Below are 21551 nucleotides of genomic sequence, written 5' to 3'. Positions count from 1 at the left end.
CAGCGGCGTCCCCCCCTCTCCGCGCGAGGCACGACGGGAGCTGGGAGGAAAGATGGCGGCGCCCAGTTCGCGGCTCTGCGGCTTTCGCCAGAGCGCGATGGCGGCCTGCGCGTGGCGGGCTGCGGGGTGCGGCCGGAGCTTGAGCACCGCTCCTCTCGCTGCTGCTCCCCGGCCGTGGAAGCTCTTCGGGGCTCTGTGCCTGCTGAGGCTGCCCCGCATCACGCAGCCCCTCCGGAAGGAGGAAGAGGAGATGGCGGCCCTCATGGAGCAGGTAGCGGGGTGCTGCCCGAAGGAAAATGGCTGCCCCGGGGCTGGGGGGTCCGCTGGAGGCACCTCGGGTCTTGCGGTCGGTTTTGGGCTCTCACTGCAGTCAGACCGCATCCTGGAGGTGTTCGAGGATGGGAGATGTGCAACTGAGGGCTGTGGTTAGCGGGCACGGTGGGGGGTGGTCTGGGTGATCCTGGAGGTCTTTTCCAACCTCAACGATCTCTGATTGTGCTGGTGGCCGAGTGGTCTTTATGATGCCCTTACAGATAGAGCTGGAGAAAAGCCACTATTCCGACCACGAAATCCGCAAGCTGGAGGAGGAGGAGCAGCTAAGAAGGAGGAAGGAAGGCTTGCATGATGATGAAGATGAAGAGCTGGGCAGAACGGTTGTTATGGCTCAGGACCTGGAGGAGAAGTGGGAACAGAAGCTGCTGCAGTTCAGCCCAGCCCCGCGGATTACAGGTACCTGTGGAAGTGTTGTGCTCCAGTCCTCTGCCAGGCACAGCTGAGGGCTGTTTGATGAAGAAGGGCATTTTTTGAGGTTTTTGTTTTTGTTTTTTTTGTTTTGTTTTGTTTTGTTTTTAATCTTGATGCTGTGGCAGCGTGGTCAACGCATGAGAAGTTAATCATCTGTCAGTGGAATCAGTGTTAAGAAGATGCATGTGTTCATACAACCTTAATGAGAGTAAAGTAGGTAAAATGGTGATTGTTTCCACATAAGAGAAACCTTGGTTCTCATGCTTTCCCGTTGCTCTTACTGTTTTTTTTTTTCAGAAGCTGGAGATCCAAGCTTCTTGCCACAAATTCCCTTGAAAATGGACTAGGTGGAGTGTGCTTTGGCAGTAGTATTTTTCTGAATCCTGCATTGGCCTTCAGAGTGTCTGAGAGTAATTCTGGCTAGATTCTTGTCTTGTTTCAGATATCTGTGTCTGTGTTGTTGGAAGGATATAAAGAGAGGTGATGAATCATAGCGATTCCAGTGTGGCCAGGAGATTTTATTTCCAGCATGTGTTGTTTTTTGGCAGAGGCTGATAAAAAAAACGATCGAACATCATTGAACAGAAAGCTGGACAGTAACCTGATGTTGCTGGTGAAACAGAAAATTGGTAACCAAGAGCTGTGGCTCCTGCCTCAAGCGGAATGGCAGCCTGGAGAGACTCTGCGAAGCACAGTTGAGCGAGCCATGGCTACGTTTTTAGGTATGTAGTCTGCTGTGTGCCTGTCTCTCGCTCCTCTTTGTCTAAGTTGTTTTTTTTCCCTTGCCCTACCTAAGAGATATTCACCATCTGTAGCAAAATCGCCTCCCATCTGCTGGGAAGAGGTATTTCGTGGCGTAGAGATATATCCAATGTGGTGGGGTTTCTGGCAAGAGCTGTGATCCTGTGCTCAGCAGCACTGCATTGTGAGGGGCTGACGGAGCCAGCAGGCTAGGGGCTGGGATTTTTGACTGCCAGCAGCTGCAGTGTGAAGCTCTTGCAGTCTGATGTTTGAGTTTCACTAGATGTCCCCTGAATGGTTGCTCTAAGTGTGCAGCTTCTCTTTCAGTCTTGTTGCCCTGTATCAGCTTTTGTGGCAGATGGGTGATAGCAAACCTGCATTTCCTTGCTTTTTGATGTGTGTTGGCAGAGTGTGATGCTCTCTCCCTTGTTCTGCAAGGACTTGCTGAGCTTCAGACAAGTCGCTTTTTCATGAGAAGAGACTTAAAATTGGCAGTATTTCTGCTAGAAGAGAGAACAGTCTGAACCAGATATAAAGTCATATGCTGTGTGTCTGTGACTATGAAAGTGCAATTACTATTGCTCTGTGTCTTATGTTTTGCTTTCTGTTTCCTTTGCTGGGGCCTTGCAGGCGATCACATTCAAGCCAAAATCCTGGGGAATGCACCATATGGGATTTACAAGTATAAATTCCCCAGGGCCATCAGGACTGAGGATAACGTGGGAGCCAAAGTATTCTTCTACAAAGCCTTCCTCCAAAGCAGTGATTTGTCCCAGGCAGAGCTGAAGAAAGATTATCTGTGGGTTACAAAGGATGAGCTGGGAGATTACTTGAAGTCGGAATACCTGAAAAAAATCAATCGATTCCTTCTGGACTTATAAGTGATAGGCTGTGCTCAGGCAGATGGGCAAGATGTGGAATGTGACTCTGGGGAGGAGCACAGCTGCTGCTTCGTGTGGTCTGTGTGAATGGGATGTTAAGCAGGACTCTGGAGGATAAACTGCTTTTGCCTTATTTCCCAGTTCTCTTCACCAGGCCTGTATTAAATAAATATTAAAACTTTATACTCCCAAGTGAAGCTCTCCTCAGGGAGTTCTTTGCTCTTGTTGAATCCTCCTCCACCTTTTCTGGAAATGTGTGTTGTGATCTGTTCTTCTCCAAGCATGTGGTTCCCTGGGGCTGTGGTACCCAGGAGGCTCCTCACCAGACTCGTGTTGTGGTCTGGAGCTCAAATGGTTTCTTCTAAGAGATGGCCAATGCTCATCTCTGGCAACTGCTCTTAACTAAGATGAAGCCTTTTTTTTTGTAACTAAGAGCAGTGCTGGATAGTTACATTTGTTTCCAGCTGGCAGATGATGTTCTTAGGTGCAAGAGGGGGGTTAGCCAGCTAGATAATGGGAGAACTGACAGGGGAGTGATTTTCTTTGGCATCATTCCAGCCTCTGAAACTGTAGTTTTCTTCCGGGTTGTTATGTTGCTCTGGGGAGGATATGCACATTGCTCAGTGCAGCAGAGCAGCAGTCAGATGCTTATCCATGGGTTAGCTTTGCAGGCCTGAGGCAGCTCCACCAGCGTTTCCAGCAACACTTTGATCTCTCTGGACACGTTGGCTGAGCTCCTTGTGTGATCCTGGGGAACTTCTCCAAAGGTAAGCAGTTCGTTGTCCCTGCTTGCTGAGATTTCCTTACAGTGTCACCCATGGATTTAGGTTCCTCTAGCCAGAAACAAGACTGCTAGTACTGGATCACAGGCAGCAAGTAAGGGCTAACAGGGCTGGGCAACGCATGTTTCTGGGGAGCTGGAAGCTGCAGTTGTTCAATGCTTTGTTACATTTTGTCCATGTTGGAGCTGCGTTTGGCCCCAGAAAGACCTTGAGTGGAAAGATGCATGAGAAACAGGCAGTAGCTCTTTAGATGACTGCTACTTTTCCACCTACACCACTGTCCCCTTGGGTCTGAAACTCTGAAGGGGAGAACTATTTGATCAGCAGTTCCTTCTGGGCTGAAAGGCTAACTTTTGCTTGCAGAGGAAAGGCAGCTCTAGTGTTCCTACTTCCTGTGAGCAGCCTCAAAGGTGGCTTTGATTCTCAGCTCCTGTTCCCAGTGTACTAGGGCAGCACGGCTAATGCAGCCCAGCTGAGTCTGTCTCAGGTAGCCTGAACCTATTCCTCCAATTTCTTTATTGGAAGGGCTATCTTATGCTTATATGGCCCAGTCTCATCTCTCTGATCTGGTTGTGTTTCTTGAAGTGCTTTTTCTGGTTGTGTTACTGTTAGTGTAGTGGAAATGCTAAGTTACAGCTTGAAACAGTGATTGAGCACCTGGTGGGAAGGCAGGACCAACCCAAGGGAACTCATATGTATGCAACGCAATGCATCTGAGTGACTGGAAGGGGTAGAACCAGGATCCACCCCTTCCCAGACCTCATTTGAGGGTTGGCAGTGGAGGCAAGGGGATCCTGATGGAGATTCCTGCGTACCCGAGGCTTTCCAAGGGTAAGCAGATTTCTTTTTTCTTTGTTTCTGTGTCCACAGCTGCTGCATTTGAGCATATTCTCACTTCCTGCAACATAAGACTTTGCTATTCCACTGTCATTGCTGTGTTTTCCTTCACATTACAGCGTTACACTCAGAATGTGAGCCCAGCACTGGTTAGACTTTGCAAAGAATCTGCCTTTGGTGGCAGGGAGAGGGAGGAAATGGGTGTTGTTAATCATCTGGAAAGTGTTTGTCTTACAGAGGTGGAGCTGGAGATTGCTATATATATTTCATCAATCCTTTGAGAGCTGCAGACCTCAAATTAAAGCTGTTCTTAATCACTCCATGAGCCATTGGGGTTGGGAGTAGCTCAGTAGCCTCATTTTCTAATGCTGGGCAGCTGAGAGCTGAAGGCTTGTCATAAACTATAAACAGAACTTGGTTTCTTGAAACACCCATACAGAACTGTCAAAGGAGGCTGTTTGCAGTGGAGGGCATTTACAAAGAGGAGGTAAATGTGGAGTAGAATACATGCCTGCAAAACTGCAGATGTTTTGGCCGCTGTCTGGAGGTCAGCGCTGCCTTCTCTGAGACTTAAAGCTCCTGTGGAGGGGTGAGGTGAGTCCTTCCCCTCAGGCTGTGCCCCTGGAATCCCTAGCAGCCTGGGGCAATGGATGCAGGCAGCTCTGGATTCTGCTGTTCTCTGCCCCCATTTCAAGCTATTGCTAGCTCTGTAGCATGCAGCTTCTGAGCAGAGCTTTGTGGGTGCAGGCTCGGTTGAGCTCCTTGCCAAGTTCTCTTCTTCACTTCCCATGCCAAAGGCAGGTTTTGTGGTGTGGCATGAGACTTTCAAAGTATATAAGATGGTATTTAATCAGTGCATTTTTAATCTCAAATCTAAGTGCACAAAAGAGAGAAAAGGCTGTACAGGAAGCTTGCTCATCTTGAACCTGGACAACTTTTCTGGCTTGCTCAAGCAGTGAAGTCTCTGAGCACTGTCTGTACTGAGAGGAGTAGCTCCCTCTAGCAATGGACAGGTCAGAATCAACAGCTCTAAATTTTGTTTCTTTCTTCCTCAGGATCAGGTCTTTGTTCTTCTAGGCAGCGGGTGCACAGGAAACCGAGTCTCCTCTCAAAGTTGAAACTGTTGCTTCCTCAGCACCTAAAACAAGAATTGCTGCTCCCAGTCTACATAGGAACATAGCCTTTTATTTTTATTTTTTCCCTTGCAGTTTATTCTGTTTAAAACCCTCAGTTAGTTGCTGTAAACAATCCCTGATCCCCTTGTTTGGGTGCTTTTGCTCACTTCTTGTTCTGTGTGTTGCCCTTCCCGTTGGCTTCTGTGAGGGGGAAGGCAGCATACCATGGAGATTTCCTAGGGGAGAGGAGATGTTTTTTGCATATTCTCTCTACTCCCAAAGGTCCTGTAGCAGATCACAGTGGCAGTTTCAGAAATCTGTGGCTACAAATTAATTTTTCACTCTGTGCAAACTTACACATACTCCTTGTGAAGCTGCAGAAGTCTGGTCAGGTAGCTGATCTATTTTAACTATTATCTATTGAAAGGCCAGCACAGCACCTTGGGGCCTTTTCTGAGAGAGCCCCTCTCCCTGCTGGAGCTGAAGAAACCTCTCAAGTTGTGGCTAGGAGAGAGCTGCCTTGAATGCAGCCCAGCACAACGAGTAGGGGAAGCAGATGAGTTATGCTGAGCAAAACACGTGAAGTTCACCTTGCAAGTGTGACAGAGAACTATGCAAGTATTTGCCTGTTTGTTTGGGAAGTTTGGTGCTCGTTTGCTCCCAGAGCCTCAAGGTTTTTCTCACTTTGGCTTTGCCTCCTCATGAGCTCTCTCCATCAGCATGTGAAGCAGCAGCAGCGGATAGCTGGAAAGGCACCAGGTTTGCTGTAGCTCTCTAGTGCAAGGCACTGTCAGATCAATTGAAGAGCTCTCCTGTGAAGTGTGTGTCAGAGAGCTGTGTTTTGGAAAGGGCCTCCTGTGATTCCTCACTTTGAGAGCAGCCGTGTGGAGCTCAGCTGAGAAGTCCAATGTGAGATTGGTACTGCAGCCGCCAAGGCCATTATTGGAGTGTTATCTTCTCCACACTGCACAGCCTGGGGAGAAAGCTGCAGAGTGCTGACAGACTGCAGAGACTTTCTGCTCTTCAAAGCCATTTTCTGCACAGAGCACTCCTGTTCGTGAGGGCAGTACACAGAAGTCGGATCATTCTGCCCTCAACACAGAAAGATGCATATCTGAATGGAGGACCTTTCCTTGGTGCAGTGCAGTGTAGCAGCCATTGCAAAAAACTCCAGAAGCAGAAATGAATGTAAGTATCAACTGCAGTTTGAAACTCCTCTGTTACTGCTTCAGTCACTGTGTTGGAAGAGAGAGGTGAAGGCTTTCTTTGTGACAAATTGGATGCTAGCTGTCCTCTCCAGCAATGGAGAGATAACAGGTCCTACTAAAACCACTTCTCAACTTCACAGGAACAGATTTCTGCTGCTTCCCCTACAAAATAACTTCCTTAGCTGATATCCTGCCCTGTCAGCAGGAGTTTTGGGAGTTGGTGGCCTCGAAGCAGAACCACCTTTGCATGTTTTGTGATACAGTAACACCAAACTGTTCAGAACCGTATGCTTTCTCATGTAAAAGGAAACTTATTTTTTTTCTCCTTCTGTCTGGCTCCAAGCAACTAAAATACCTCAGTATTTGGAAGATAAATGCATTTAGAGCCAGGAGAGGCCTCCAGAGCCACAGGCTACACTGCTTCCTGCTCTCTGAAAACCTGAATGAGGAGAGATACTATTGCTCCCAAGTACAGCTCAGAGCTTGTTAGAACAGGGAAAGCTGCCCTGTTTGGCCCTTCCTGCAGGGGCAAGGGATAGGCTGGCTTAGGTGAATGAGGCCATCCCAGCTTCTGGGTTCACCCCATGTTTTGTCCCATAGGATGAGGGATCTTCTGTGGCTCCACCTCTCTTGTTCTGCCTAAGCTTCCTGTGTCTTGGAATGGGTCTGTCTCTTGGGAAGGAGTTTTTCATCAGTTCCCAGGGTTTCTGTGAGCACTGCATAAGCCTTCATGGAAAACATCATGGGATGCTCTGCTCAGGGCATCTAGGAGGTCCAGCAGAAAATGGCATGGGAGGTCTGGTTGAGATAAGGTCACCAGTGATGTGGTTGGGTTATGTCTCATCTTTCTGTTTCAATGATGCTTTTCCCCTCCTATTTCTGGATGAACACCGAGTGGCACAGGCAGAGTGCTGCACTCCTTTGCAAAGATAAAGACTGGTATAAAAGGAGGAGAGCTACTGGAAGTTGGTAAAATTGCTCCAGAAACTTTGCTGAGACCTCAACGCCCAGCCCACAAAAAGCAAACCTGGGCATTTGTGAGGTAAGCACAAAATGCTGGCAGCAGGAAGCCTTTCAGGTTGTTCTGGATACAGCTTCACTGTCGAGGCTACGTTTCCATTACAGATTGTGGGGTGTTATACAGTCCTTTGGCAGGACTTCATAGGCAATGCTTGGAGACACAAGGACACTTCTTGATTGAAATAAGAAGGGACTTTGAGCTGACGTAAAACTTCTTCAAAATCCAGGCAAGGCAATAAAGCCTTTTTGCAGTGGGTTCAGGACTCATGGCCTCATCAAAGCCCCCTCCAGAAGCAAGAAGAGTGCTAGAAGGAGCCGGCCCCTTACCCAGCCACTGTGGTCATCCCATCTTATAATTAAATGAGACAAAGCTTGCAAGATTTCATAGGTAAAGGTTTGCCCCCAGGGGCAGGCTGCTGCCTCCTCATGCTGCATGCCAGCTTTCTGCATTCTCTCATCTATCAAAGTAATTATGCCCATTATGTTTCTCCTTTCAGGTTTCACCCTCCCATATGTTATTCCTCTGCATTAAACCTGTGGGGGAAGTGAGTTACTGGGGAAAGTAACCAGGTATAATCCAGGTTTAATAGACACACTGAAAAAGCATGCTGGGCTGGGAGGGTGGTCCAGCCAGCATTCTGCTTCTGCAGGCAAACAGAAACTTGTCTTGATGTGTGTATGTATCCAGCTTTGTGATCTGTGAGCTCTTAATAATTGGTTTGGTGACCTGCCACCAGTGTTCTCTCTCTGTAGAGCTTTCTCCAGTCCCCGGTTAATACAACAGGTCACAAATCCCATTTGCTTTTGAATTCTGTGTAATCCTTTCGTTAATGTTGCCTAGTGCTTTTTTGGAAGCATTGAAGGAAATTGGAGCCCTGTGCTAATCAGTAACTCTGGCTCTGCGTGTTTGTGAGCTGCTGCCCTGGCTGGCTTTTCCAAATGACCGCTGCAGCCTGTTTATGTCAAACACCAATGTGTGCCTCCACAAAGCAGCAATTGCCTCTGAGCTGTGGTATTACCCAGGGCACGGGCTGGGAATGTTGGCTGGGCTTTAGGAGAGCAGTGAGGTGTGATGGGGTGGCTGCTGGTGCCACGTTCCTGCTGCAGTGGTTTCCCATGGATTGATCTGGTCGGGAAACTTTACTGGTGTCTTCAACACCTACAGTACCTGAATCGGTGTCTCTTAGTTTTGTTTCTTAATTTTTGTCCCCTGCCTTTTTTTCTGTAGTTTGTCCATCTCCACGTTGCTGACAAGCATCACACCTTACCCCTTTCCCTCACACTCCCTATTCCTAGTCTGTCTGTGGCATTCCTCACACAATGTGAGCGCGCACCGTTCTGCTTGGAGCTGCTGACAACAGCATTATGACCTTGAGGATAGCAGCACGTTGCAAAGCAGCATGTATTGCATTTAGTTACCTTGCTGTAGCTGGGCATTGCACTTACAAGCTGCTATTGAGGCCCCTGCACATCAGGCTTGTGCTGGGTGCTCTTGGGCAGGACTGTGCAGTCACCTCCCTTTGCTTTGGGCCTTTTTCCTTATTAAATCCCTCCAGGATTTGGGCTGTTTGATTTCCAAACCCTTTCCCTGGTGCAGAGGGAGGAGCAGGGTGGGGAACTCCCTGCACTGGGAGCACAGTGATCGCATCGTGGCTCCAGCGTAAGAGAAATTCCTCCAAGGATGGGGTTGCACGCTGCTTGCTGCCTGTGCTCTGTGCTGGGCACTAGATGGCAGACAGTGACTGGGAAATCCCCATCGTGGAGCTTCCCATTCCTTCCCCTTAAAGTCACCCGCTCCAGAGTGGGGAACCTAAACCTGGAACAGGGATCGCTAGTTCTTAACGTGGTGGCTTGAACTCCAAAGGGTCCCAAGGACCAGCAGTGGGTCGCGTTTGTTCCACGGAGGCTCAGTGGGTAACCAGATGCTCAGTGGAATCTCTAGGACAGGCAAATGAGGCAGGGATCAGGCAGCTGGGTTTGATGATGTAGAATGCTTGGGGCTGCTGGGCTTCCACGTGTCATGAGGGGGCAGGAGTTGCAAAAATCCCTCCTTACTCTCCCTTATCGCCCGGGGTTCTGGCTTTGCCAACTGCTGCCCCTGACCCTACAGTGCTAAGGGTGAGACGGCCCCTGCAGTGCCAGGCAGCTGCTTGTCCCCCCGGGCATGGAGCTGTGCAGCCGCAGCCCCTCGCTGGGTGTTGTCGCTTCCCCTAAGCACCTTCCAACAAAAAGGGGATTATCTATAGCTTGTTAGAGTCCTTGCAGGGAGGGAGAGTAAGGCTCTTTGCTCTGAAATGCTCTCTTCCCTGGGATTACAAGATAATGCATATGAAACGACATTAGCTCAGCCAGGTTTATGGATTATTTGAAAATCAAATTCTTTTAATCTCATCCACCATCTGGCACCGGCGGAGCAGCCAGCTTGCTGCCACTTCCACCCTGCCTGTGTCAGAGCAAGGGGACACGGTATCCATGCACCCTGGCACCGGTGCCAGCCTTGTCCCCGTTCTTCTGACAGCATACAGGTGACAAGTCCCAGGAGCCATGTATAGGGAGGGGGTGAGGCTAGGTGACAGCCTTGCCTTCTCCCAAGGCACAGCCAGCCCCTTCTGCTGCTTGGTTGTATCTTGGTTGGTTTTCTTTTTTGGGGAGGGATGAGGAACAGGTACACTGCAGCACTGCTCAGCTCTCGTGTCTGTCATGAGTTGCTTTGCCCTCTTTGCTGAGCTTCAGCAGGACCATCCATCTTCCCTGTCTGCTCCAGAACACTGCTGCACCTACTAGCAAGGAGCGTTATAATCTCAGTGCCCATTTAACAAGAATAAAAAGCCTTCTGGGACAATAGGTCACGGTTATACAATTTAGCTCAAGTAGAAAAAGGGCCTTTATAGCTATGAATATATGAATACTTAAAATATATATGTAACATTGGTTAACACCGGGACACGTAAGCATAATATATATATAGCGCTGGGCTAACAGTTTGCTCCTTGGCTCCCTTTTCAGAAGGCTGTGCCTGTTCTGCCTGTCAGCTCCATCCCAACAGCAATTTGTGGCTGGAGTCACAATTCTGCCCTGGTACAGAAGTGTTCATCGTGGACAGAGGGACACTGAGCAACTCAATGGGGATTGGGATGCAAGCAGTGTGGATGCAGTGCCTCTGCCTGCAGGTAAGGGATGGCACATGGAGCCAGCAGCTTGTGTGCAGCAATTTGCTGTTGTGATTTGCGTGCCCTGAGGATGGTTACATGCAATAAAAAGGGAAAAACAAACAGCAAGAAGAAAAGTCAGTGGTTTTAGAGACAGAGAAACATGGTTTCTGTAGGTGATTACTAATTACACAATTACAATGTTGTCTGTATCATTAGGATTATTTGTATTTAGTACATTGTAGTTTTAATTAAACAAATCCTTAGATTGTTTTTACCCTCCTTTGTAATGAAAATCCTTTTTTTTTTTTTTTTTTTTTAATTTTTTTTTTATTAGTGCCAAAGAATAAATTAATTGTGTAATTAGTGACTATTACTTTGTCACTTCTGGAAGGGTTGTTTCCAGGTTGTACACATGTGGTTAGCTACAAAAGGGTTGTAAAAAGCTGTTTGGTACCAAGACTCCCTGGAAATAGCTGTCTGTGGCTGGGGTTGCTGCTGGAGGTGTGGATTTGGCAGCACAGCCAGTGAGAGGAATGTGGAAAACCTCTGCCAGGCTGGCGTGGGGGGAGGCTGTCAAACCTCGATGGTGTCCCCTTGCTTACTGCTTGCACATAAATGTGTTTCATTCTGATGTAGAAATGCCTTCAGAAAGCATCCTCAGGCTCTCCATAAACAAGAACTGGTGAAGCTGTGACTGCTTCCACATGCTCCTGCTGGTGGTGCAAGTGGAGCTGTAGGGTAAGATTTCAGCGTGTGCCATCCATTGTTGCTGCTGGTGGCACATTACCCTGTGCCCTGCCATGCACATGTAGGGTACATAGCAGATTCCAGGCAGGAAAAAAAGAATTTAGCACGCAGGGAGTGATAGGGTCTTAATAGATCTGCACTTATTATTTGGGGAAAAAAAAAGAATCAGGATTACAGGCTTATGAGGGATTAGCAAGCATGAATGCCTATTTCTGCATATACTGCTCCTTTGTAAATCCATTGTGCCACTACACTGATATAGAGTTATACCATTATAAGCATGATATCAGTGTATCTGATAGCCTTGATTAGAAGATCCAGCAGCTGTGCTAAGAAAAACAGCCCTGCAGGGCTTTCCCACTGGTGTTCTGATTGTATCCTGCTTAGGGCCACACATATGACCGGAGGGATGAACACCTCCCCTACAAGGACAGGCTGAGAGCTGGGGTTGTGCAGCCTGGAGGAGAGAAGGCTCTGGGGAGACCTGAGAGCAGCCTCTCAGTATCTAAAGGGGCCGTAAGACAGAAGGGGACACTCTTTAGTAGGATCTGTTGTGATTGGACAAGGGAAATGATTTCAAACTAAAAGGGGGTAGATTTAGGCTGGATATAATGAAGAAGTTTTTTGCAGTAAGGGCGGTGAGGCACTGGCACAGGTTGCCCAGAGAGGTGGTGGCTGCTCCATCCCTGCAGACACTGCAGTCAGGCTGGACGGAGCTCTGAGCACCTGATCAGCTGTAGGTGTTCCTGTTCAGTGCAGGGGAGTCGGACCAGATGGCCTTGAAGGGTCCATTCCAGCTCATGATTCAGCTGTGAAACCACCATGATTTTCACTGCACAGGCACCTTGTGAGTGTCACCCCTGCTCCTGTAGGGTTTGGATCACTTGTTGAAGTGATCAGATTGAGGCTTGCAGTATCCCAGCTGCCCTCTCCTGGGTGGTTTAAAGCAGCAGAAGGAAAATGAATACATGGGGATCCTCAGGTGTCTCTGTGCTCAGATGTGGAGGTAGAGACATTGGGCTGTCAAGAGGTGCTCAGATCACTCGGGTATATATGCAAATGTCTTTCAGCTGTGGCTGAAACTGTGCTTTTAGGCATGGCTAAAATATGAAAAGATCCTCATAACTGTGGTATGTCTGTTGGCTCCACATACTGCATGCCCTCAAGTGTGTCTCAGCTCTTGGAGCCATCTGGAAAGGGTAAGAAATCAGTGCAGACCTGGGCAGCTTTACCACCCTGTAGCTGCTGCCCGCTGTGTCAGTGTGGACAACCTAACCTCTGGCTGTGGGCTTACCTAGAGATGGTTGTTGTATGCAGAGATGTGCTGAACAGGGTATGGAGTCTTTATGGTATGTTGAGGACTCCATGCGCACGTGGATGTTTGGTTTTTCACTAAATATTTTTCTCTCTAATTCAAACATAATTTTTTTTTTCCAGGGAAATGTAATAATAAGAGGCTGTGTGTTTCTAACTAAATAGCAGCCTTTGCTTGGTAGACGACCCAGTGTTTGGTTTGAATGGGGTTCCTGCTTTGCTGACTCTGGGAGTCACACGGCAATAAAGTGAGGGCCCCTTGCTGCTGGAGCCAAGGGCAGCACGACCCCCCAGCTGCCAGCAGGAAGGAGGTCTCTGAGCTCTCAGACCTGGCTCTGTTCCCTGCTCTCTGCCACTCAACCATCACTGTACAGGGCAACGTCCCAGGAGTGATCCCAGCACTGGGGACAGCTGTCCCTCTCTACAGAGTCTCCTCAGTGCTGCTGCTCTCGTGCCTCTTTGTGATTTCAGCAAGGAAACTTAGATGCCCCCTGTTCAGACTTGAATGCTTTGGAATTCTATTTATCCTGTATTGTGCCAGGCTCCTGCCACTTCCAGTGCTTAGATCAGTGTTGAATGTGAAATTCCAACATCACTTAGAGTGCTTGGGTAAGTGCTGTCCTATTTTCCTCCCCCTAGGACTGTATATCTGTGGGCTAGTTTGTTGTTTGTTTGTTTTTTCCTTAACCATGCTTAAAATTTCTTTTGGCCGTAGTCTCTTTTTGTGATGTAAGTGTTCTGACAAATCTGACTCTATGTTGCACAGCAGTTCTGCATGAATGAACCAGGTAGGTCAAGCAATCTTCCTCTCTGCTTCCTTCCCCAAAGTTGATAAAAACAAAAGAATGACCCCATAACAACAAACCTGGTGTGCAGGACCCAGTGTGTGCTGGAGACCCTACAATAATAAACCTGTGTGCACAGCCCAGTGCTGATGAGCACTGACATAGCTTCAAATGTAGTGATGTTCCTGCTGATGTGTCCCTTCTGAGGACATCAGCATCAGCAATCCTTTTAGCTGTGAAGCAGGGAGGATGACTCATGAACCATCCCGAAGCAAACAGTGTCAGTACCTTGATGGTCCGTCAGGTTTCCAACTTGCGTCAGCAAAACCGGAGGTGAAGAGGGAAATGAGAGCGACAACCCAACCTGAGTTTGAGGAGAGGAGGGCAAGTGCTATGGAAAATAAAACTCCTGCTGAGCCAGTGTCCCCACTCTTCACCGGCCCCATCCTGCAGGGAGAGCCAGCTCTCAGACCTTCAGGCACACAATGTTCCTGTCACTTGTAGACATGACGGATGTTGACTCTTGACATATTCTCCAATGGGCTCCAAATTCTTTCTCTGCCAACAGCCTGAAAGCATCTTCCCTGCCTCTCTGCAGAGGCTTTCCGTGCCTGGTTCTCCAGGCACTGTGGGACCTGTGTCCTCCTGAGTTGGACTGGGAGTTTGTTCTCTTTGCAAATCCCTCTCTAGAGTCCCATTCAGCCTCCAGTGCCGCCCCTTTTCCCCTGCAGTCCCTCCTTGGGGACCTGTTGGGATGGTCCTGCCCTGGCAGGTGTGGCAAGGTTCTCTTTGAGAACAGCACAGGTGCCTGAAGAAGTTCAGTTTGCAGCGAATCATGGGCTGCTGGTGCAAGAAACTCTCCTTTCATCAAGGCCAGAAGCAGACCAGAAGTGGTGAATGTCAGAAGGCTGCTAAGAGCAAACTTCAGATGATGTGAATGCACTTGCAATAATTAATGGCTCTTTTTATCTGAAGGTGCTTAAAAACTGACATCTTCTAGAGCCATGAGAGTGAGATCTTTGGGATAAACGAGGAAGAGTGTTTCTTTTTTTAAAGATGTTTCAACTGATGTAAGAATTTACCATATCCCTGTGCGTCTCTCCCTGTGTGAAACCCTTAGGAGAAGAAAAACTGGTGAGAGAGAAAGGGCTTGGTTTGGATCCAAAGGCAGCTGGGCTGGAGCATGACCTGTGATTCAGATGTCACCTTTGCTCAGTGCTGAATGGGGTGAAGAGCCCCCTGTTCCTGCTGCAGGGAGCTTCTAACACCTGCATCCTTCCATCCTCCATTTCTGCCCCAGTCTGGTGGGATACCCTTCCCCCAGGTAGCAAACCTGACAGAGCTACAGGGAGGACAGGTGAATATTGAACTGGAGCTGGGCTGTAATGATCCTAAAAAAAACAACCTAAATCTGGCTTGCGATGCCCCAGCTGGACCTTAAAAAGGGTTTCACTGTTCCTAAAGCAGAAATGTAAGAGAAAGCTCTGCATCTGTTTACCATGCAGAAGGGTCAAAAAAGGCTCTTTCCCCCCCCAGGGTCCCTGCAGTTTCTCTAGCAGAATTAAAAGGCACATGCAGAGCTGTAGCAGCAGGGTGAGGAGAGAGCAGAGCAGAGGGAACAGAAGCACCAAGCCTTCGTTTCATCCCACCTGCGCTGCGGTGCTGACTTGCCCCGAAGAGTCGCATGAAAATCCTGTGTAAATGGAACATAAATGTTTTATGAATTCAGCCCTGGTGGAGTAAATTAAAGGGTCATTAATGGCCTCATTAAAGAGCTTTGCACTTTGTTCTGAATTATGAAAGCTATCATGCAATGTTAAACTAAATGGAGTTTTCGTCGAGATTTTGAAACTCTTTAACTAGTTCTCCCCCCCCCCTATTCTTTTCTTCCCTTTTTTTTTTTGTTGATGAGAAATGTCTTTTGAGGGAGCCGCCTGTAGTGCTACAAACTAGATTTCAATTATAAATCTTCTTATGCTCCACTAATTGCCCAGAATTTTTCTCGAGAGCTGCTGAGGTTAATGCTGATGAAGAAAGAACCCTTTTGTCTTTTCTTGAACTGGGGCCTCCCTCACTGCCTCTGGTGAGCCGTCGAGCTGGGAATTACCTCCAGTGACACCCAGATGGTACATGGAAGGGACAACAGATGAGTTGTTGGCTTGCTGCGGGCTGGGGAGAAGCCTTCAGATTCTCCTGGGCTGCCAGCTGACCTTGGCCCGGAGAAGTGTTAAAGTCCATCTCCTCCATTTCGCTTTTCCGCTCCAAAAGAGTGGCGGTGCACTGGCACAGCTGCCCAGGGAGGTGGTGGAGTCACTGTCCCCAGAGGTGTTCAGAACCGTGGGGATGTGGCACTGAGGGATGTGGTCAGTGGGCACGGCAGGGGTGAGTCAGCAGTCGGACTAGACGATCTTAGGGATCTTTTCCAACAAGCCCTCCCTGCCCCACTAATGCTCATTTCTTTGACTTGTTGACTTGCCCTCTGCAAATTCTTTGCGCAGCGACGTGACAAATTAAACCCCTTATTAACTAATTAAGCTATTTCTCCAACCAGGCAGGAAGGCGAGAGGAGGTTGTTATTCTTTCTATTTTTAAATACCTGCAAGAGGCACACGTGTCTGAGGTGCGTGGTGGACGGCTCCAGCTGGGCTGTACCATTGCAGCTTGACACCTCTACAACAAACCCCATCAGGGCTGGAACTTGCTTGTTTTTGTTTAGTTTGCACATCTGGGAGCAATTTCAGTGTCCGGAAAGGCTTCCTGAACCTCCAGATGTTGAAGAACCACAGAGATGTGGCACTGAGAGATATGTGGTTAGTAGGCATGGTGGGGATGGGTCGACAGTTGGACTGGATGACCTTAGAGATCTTTTCAGCCTTGATTCTATGATTCCTTAATGGACCTTTAAGCTTGGGGCGGGCACAGAGCTCAATACTGCAGCCTACAAGCACACGTTTGCTTTGAAGTTGGTGAAGTTTTCTGCCGTTTTAGCAAAATCAGAGCTGAGCAGCAACCTGCCCTATGCCAGGGATGTCCTCTTCTGGCCTCCTTGCAGCTCCATCATCCCTCTTGCTTCTGAGCATGGCACCATACACGGACCCGAATGCAGGCAGGTGTGACCCTCCCTGGGTCTGTGGGCTGGAAGGGGCTTGGAGCTGTAATGGTCACGCTTGCAGAGGGTTTGGGGTGAGTGCTGTAGTGAGAGTGCCTGCAGAGTGTGCTGTGGCTTCAGGGATGCTGTGTGGCTGGGAGCTGGGATGGAGGGCTTTGTGGTTTTCCCATGGAAAGTCCCTAGCTGGTGGCATGGTGGAAGGGTTCTTGGGAGAACGCAGCACAGCTGGTGCAGCCTTGGGTGTAGAGAGCATCATGCATTTATCCTGGTCTGCACAGATAGGAGGCGTGAGGGCAAAGGGAGCTCAAAGGCTCCTTGGGCAGAAAGATGGCTGCAGGCACACCTGGGGAACCCCAGAAATGCTTTGCTGTGCTGTTTTCAGTGAAGTGACTGACGGGGATTGAGGGAGGAGGATGGATATGGGTGGGGAGTGGATTTAGGAAGTGATTTCATCATTGGTTAAATTTTCTATGTGCTGAGACTTTGCAGAGTTTGGGGAAAGAGCAGCGAAAGGATGTCACCAAAAGATCCCATTGTCAGCTGTGGCTGAAGGGAAAAGAGATGGATCTTGTCAGGTCCTTGGCCATGCAAAGCCACACTGGAGAACGTGGGGCAGGGACAGCAAATCCCACCTCGTCCGTGCCTGAAAATCTTTCCCCTGTCTAATGCATTACTGCATGCTTATTCCTATAACAGATAACTGAGTCAGCGGGAGAAAACCAAATTCAATTTATGTCTCAGTCCAAGCAAATAGCAAAGGCTGCCAAATCCGACAATAAAAAAAAAAACAACACAGTGATCTCAGATGTTTCCCTCCTCTATATTAAGAGGGAGCAGCACAGCGTTTGGCTGAGGTGCCGATACGGGGGGGACAGGAGCATGCAGGAGCCAGCCTTGTGCAGCACTCTGCAGGGTGTGCTGAGGGGTGGAGGCCTGGGAAAGAACACCTCTGCACTGCTCCCAGCCCAGCTGCAGGTGCACCATGGCACCAAAAGGCGTTCTGCTGTGCAGTGGCACGGAGCTGATGTCCCCACCATGTGCCTGTCCTGACATAGGTGATGCTGAACCTCTCCGGGTTCCCAGCAGTGGTAATAGATGGCTGAGAGGGATTAAAGGAAAGCTACGTAGGCACTTTGATTAACTGCTTTCCTAGAAGAAGGCATTTAGTGAGCACAACTGAGCTATAAATACCCTATAAATTTGCTCTAATACATGAAACAAAATAGTTGACTTTGAGCTGGAATGAAGTTTTATTGTTTTCTCTGTTCATCACTGAGCTGTGAAATTCCAACTTTGTAGGGTGTGCATTTGGTGTGTGCTGGGTCCATGTAGAGAGCAGGGGAATAAGGTGCCAGGGCCAGCTTTCCTTTAGAGGTATGCTTCATTCTCTTATTTGCTTTTTGGCCATACGAACCACAGAACAGCAAAAGGGAAAGGAAGGAAACATTATTCCTGGTCTGGCCTAGGAACAGTTTGGTCTTGTTATAATCTGATTTCACCTGTTACTAATTTTCCTCTGGTTGTGAGGGCTTGGAATTATTTGTTTGATAAATGAAGAGGGAAGAAGAGCTGTTGGATGTTGCTCACTGTGAGGTAATGATGGTGAGGGCACTCCAGGTGACCTGAGTGGTGCTGGAGGTGGGAGAAAACTCTGACCCCATGCAGTGCCCTATGGGGTTCAGAATGGGGCAGAGGGCATTTCCATTGCCTCCCATCCCTGCAGTATGAGTGGGGCTCCTTACTCCTTTATGGAGCTGTGCTAGGGAAATGGGAAAGCACAGGTGTATGGGGAATTCCCAACACGATGCCAAGTCCCCACCCTACAAATCAGTATGCGTCCTCCCACTGCTATCCTTCTTAGTGTAGTCCCATTGCTGTGACAAATAGTTTGGGTGATGTGAGCTGCTGAAAAGAAATGACTTTATTAGGCGAAAACAGCCTGTGAACCTCCTGGAACAAGCAGACTGTTTAAGTGACTCCAGATTGCACGGGAAGGCGGCTGCTCCCCTAAATCCCACAGCGTGCCTCAGCCGGGCTGCAGCATTGCATGGCACAGAGCATCGCCCTCCACGGCACAGCTACTGCCCGGCTTTGGAGCGAGTGTGAATAAATCCTCAGCGCCAGAGCTGCTTTAGCATGCCTCTAATTGGAGCCATAAAGTTAAACCTAGCCACTTAGGGTTCTGCTGGGAACTGGGGCTTCCATTTGCAGGCTCCCCTGTGCAGCTAAAGGGCACCACGCTTGCTAATAGGTGTTAAATTGGAGCATCACTTTTTAATAAGCCTCCTAATGGCATGATGCAGCTCCTTGGCAGCTCTGGGCTGCCTCCATTACGGTACCCACATGCTGGGGTGAGTGATGGAAGGCGGAGGTGGTGCCAGGTACCAGGAGGTTGGAGATGCACAGAGCCTAGGGATGCACCCAGCTCCTGTGCTCCCCTGTGAACTCCATCATCTTCATTGTCAGGACTGCCCCTTCCATCAGACCAACCTCATCATCGGGACCATCCTCTTTGTGATGGTGCTGTTGAGGTGTCACATCAAGGGTGATGCTCCTCATGTGTGCATCACCATCCCTGCTCTTGGGCTGTCAGAGCAATTCCAGATTTTGCCTTTCTCCTGCTTGAGACTGAGCAGGATTTGAAGTGGTGCCCGGCTGAGCTCAGCCCTGTCCCTGGCTGCGGGAGGAGATGCCTTGGGGATGATGCTGCTGAGCCCCATGGGACAGGCGATGGGTCCAAGTGCCTGCCTGACTGCTGCTATTTCTGCACAGTATTTCTGCTTTGCTGTGCATGATAAGCTGCATCTGGGATGACTCAGACTGGAGAAGATGAGGATCAGGGGAGACCTTATCGCTCTCTACAACTCCCTGAAAGGAGGTTGTGGCCAGGTTGGGGACTTCTTCTCCCAGGTAGCAGTGATAGGATGAGAAGGAATGGCTTCAAGTTGCTCCAAGGGAGGTTCAGATTTGATATTAGGAAGAAATTCTTCTCAGAACGAGTGGTGAGGCATTGCAACAGCCTGCCCAGGGAGGTAGTGGAGTCACTGTTGCTGGAGGTGCTCAAGGAAAGGGCAGCTGTAACACTTAGGGATGTGGTTTAGTGGGCAATGTTGGTGGTAGGTGGGCGGCTGGATTAGATAATCTTAGAGATCATTTCCAACCTCAAGTGATTGTATGATTACCAAAAAGTGAAGCCTATCTGTCCCCCCCCATTCCAAAGGGGTTCCTCTGATCCTGGTTGCTAACCCATAAATGACAGTGGGGATGTGACTGAGAACTGTCCTGGCAAACGCAACTGGCTGGATCCAGGAGGGAAGTTTCCAGGCTGCTTTTGCAGAAAGGGCTGGGTTCCCAAGGAACAGGCTTTATTTTTATGTAATCCCTCTGCTTTGAGGAGTTGGAGGGGGTTTGTTGTTAGTAATTCAGAGGAGGGTGTCTAGAAGTGCTGTGCTGGCCTGAAGATGAGTCTGCCCTCAGCTTTAACAAGAAACACGCACAGGCACAGAGCATTTGCTCAAACTCTGCTCCCTTCCTAGGGATGGGACAGGGCAGGACTCAGGATGGGATTTGTCACCTCCAGACCAGCAAATCAGAGGCCAAAGCAGTGGAAGGGAATGGATGCAATTTTTGTCAGCTCCATCCGCGCCGGCGAATGCAGATCATGAATTACACACCCGCCAGATGACAGGCTGACATTTTAGCTCCAAACATTCTTCTATAATTAGAGAATCTAATGCAATACAGGGAATGGCTCCATTTTACACACACATTATCGTAATGCCTTTAAATAAGATAATTGATTATGCCTCTGCATAAGAAAGTAAAATATTCGGTGTAATTAAAACCGACATTCAGATTTTGGCATGCTGACAGGTGAGGCCATGTGTCATTTCATAAATCCTTAAAGTGATATTCACACCCACATTCGAGTTTCTGAAGTTTAGGGAAAAGAAAAGAAATCCTCAGTGCTGAGTTGTGGGTTTTTTTTGTTTGTTTGTTTTAATCCTGAGTTCAAATGTGTTTTGGAAAGAGGGATTTCTTTTTATTTTTTTATTTTTTCCTTCTGCTCTCATTTGTCTTCATTTCAGCCTCATATCATCAGCTGACAAAGCCCTGCAGTCATGCTGCTGTGAGCAGGGATGCCCAATCCTCTGAGGAGATGCAGGTTTCAGCACCAAACCTCTGCCTGATCCTGATGAGCTCTCATGGAGCACAGACCTTCGTGTTGGAGGTGGGAGAGCACCTTGTGGTGCACTAGCTGCCAAAGCCCTGACATCCCAATGAGGGATGGATGAGAAACCCCATCCTCGTGTCATGCGTGAAGGCATGGGCCAGCCGAGAGTGGGGTGACATGGGGATGGGGCCCTGGGGACTGCTGCCACTTGGGTTAAGATGCTCCTGTTCCTTCTTTATAAAGCATTTATGCCAAGGAGTGAGGATTTGTTGCTTCTCCCATCCATTTCTGTGGCTGGTGGTGCCTTGTGAATTGTACTTCTGAGACAACCAGGTGCCCAGAACTGCTCAGGACCATTTGTGAAACCTATGCTGCTGGGACTCCATCCTGCTGCTAATGGAGAAGGTTTGTTAGACGAATCCCCAGCACAGTGGGGTCATGCCTCCTGCAGTCACTGGGTTGGTGGTAGGGCCAGAGGTTGGGATTCTCAGTTGTGAGAAATCCTCTAAGTCAAGGCTGATGTTAACCTGCTGCTTCAATATTTGCCAACCGCTGCATCTTGAAACTTCGTAAACAGAGCCTTGAATACTGTCAGCATATTTAAATCTATCCTTATTGTCCCATAGCATGTTTCTGGTGAGATTTGGGCAAGATCTGGGCAAAGAACCTCTGTTCTTTCTGCTTTGCATCCATCCCTGTCCTCTTTGAAGGTGACATGCTGCTGTACCAAGGCTGTGAACGTTTAAACTGACAGCTCCCAGCCTCAGAGCTGGCTGTAGAAGCAGAATCCAGCTTCCTCCATACCACTGCATCTTGACTAGCCTGGACAGGGTGAGGGCAGGGGTTGCCCATAAGCACCACATTGGAGAACCCTCCCTGGAAGGATGAGAGGTAAGAGGAGGTGCTTCCTCATCTCCATCCTCATTCATATTGCCATTCCCA

General features: G+C 48.8%; 1 protein-coding gene across 1 annotated transcript; it reads left to right on the top strand.

The window, feature by feature from the left end:
• The first annotated feature begins 52 nt into the window (after positions 1-52).
• Positions 53-20802, top strand: MRPL46 (mitochondrial ribosomal protein L46). The gene is made up of 5 exons (XM_042824522.1): positions 53-271; positions 534-729; positions 1293-1466; positions 10335-10498; positions 20524-20802. Exons 1-5 carry the CDS (start codon positions 53-55, stop codon positions 20539-20541), a joined length of 771 nt encoding a protein of 256 aa, XP_042680456.1. The 3' UTR covers positions 20542-20802.
• The last annotated feature ends 749 nt before the right edge of the window (positions 20803-21551 follow it).

The sequence above is a fragment of the Centrocercus urophasianus genome, unplaced genomic scaffold (assembly GCF_019232065.1).
Source record: "Centrocercus urophasianus isolate 14NV4802_14NV808 unplaced genomic scaffold, USGS_Curo_1.0 seq_23, whole genome shotgun sequence".
In the NCBI taxonomy this organism is placed as follows: Eukaryota; Metazoa; Chordata; class Aves; order Galliformes; family Phasianidae; genus Centrocercus; species Centrocercus urophasianus.
Note: the sequence above shows the minus strand (reverse complement) of the source record. Positions and strands in the feature narration are given on the sequence as shown.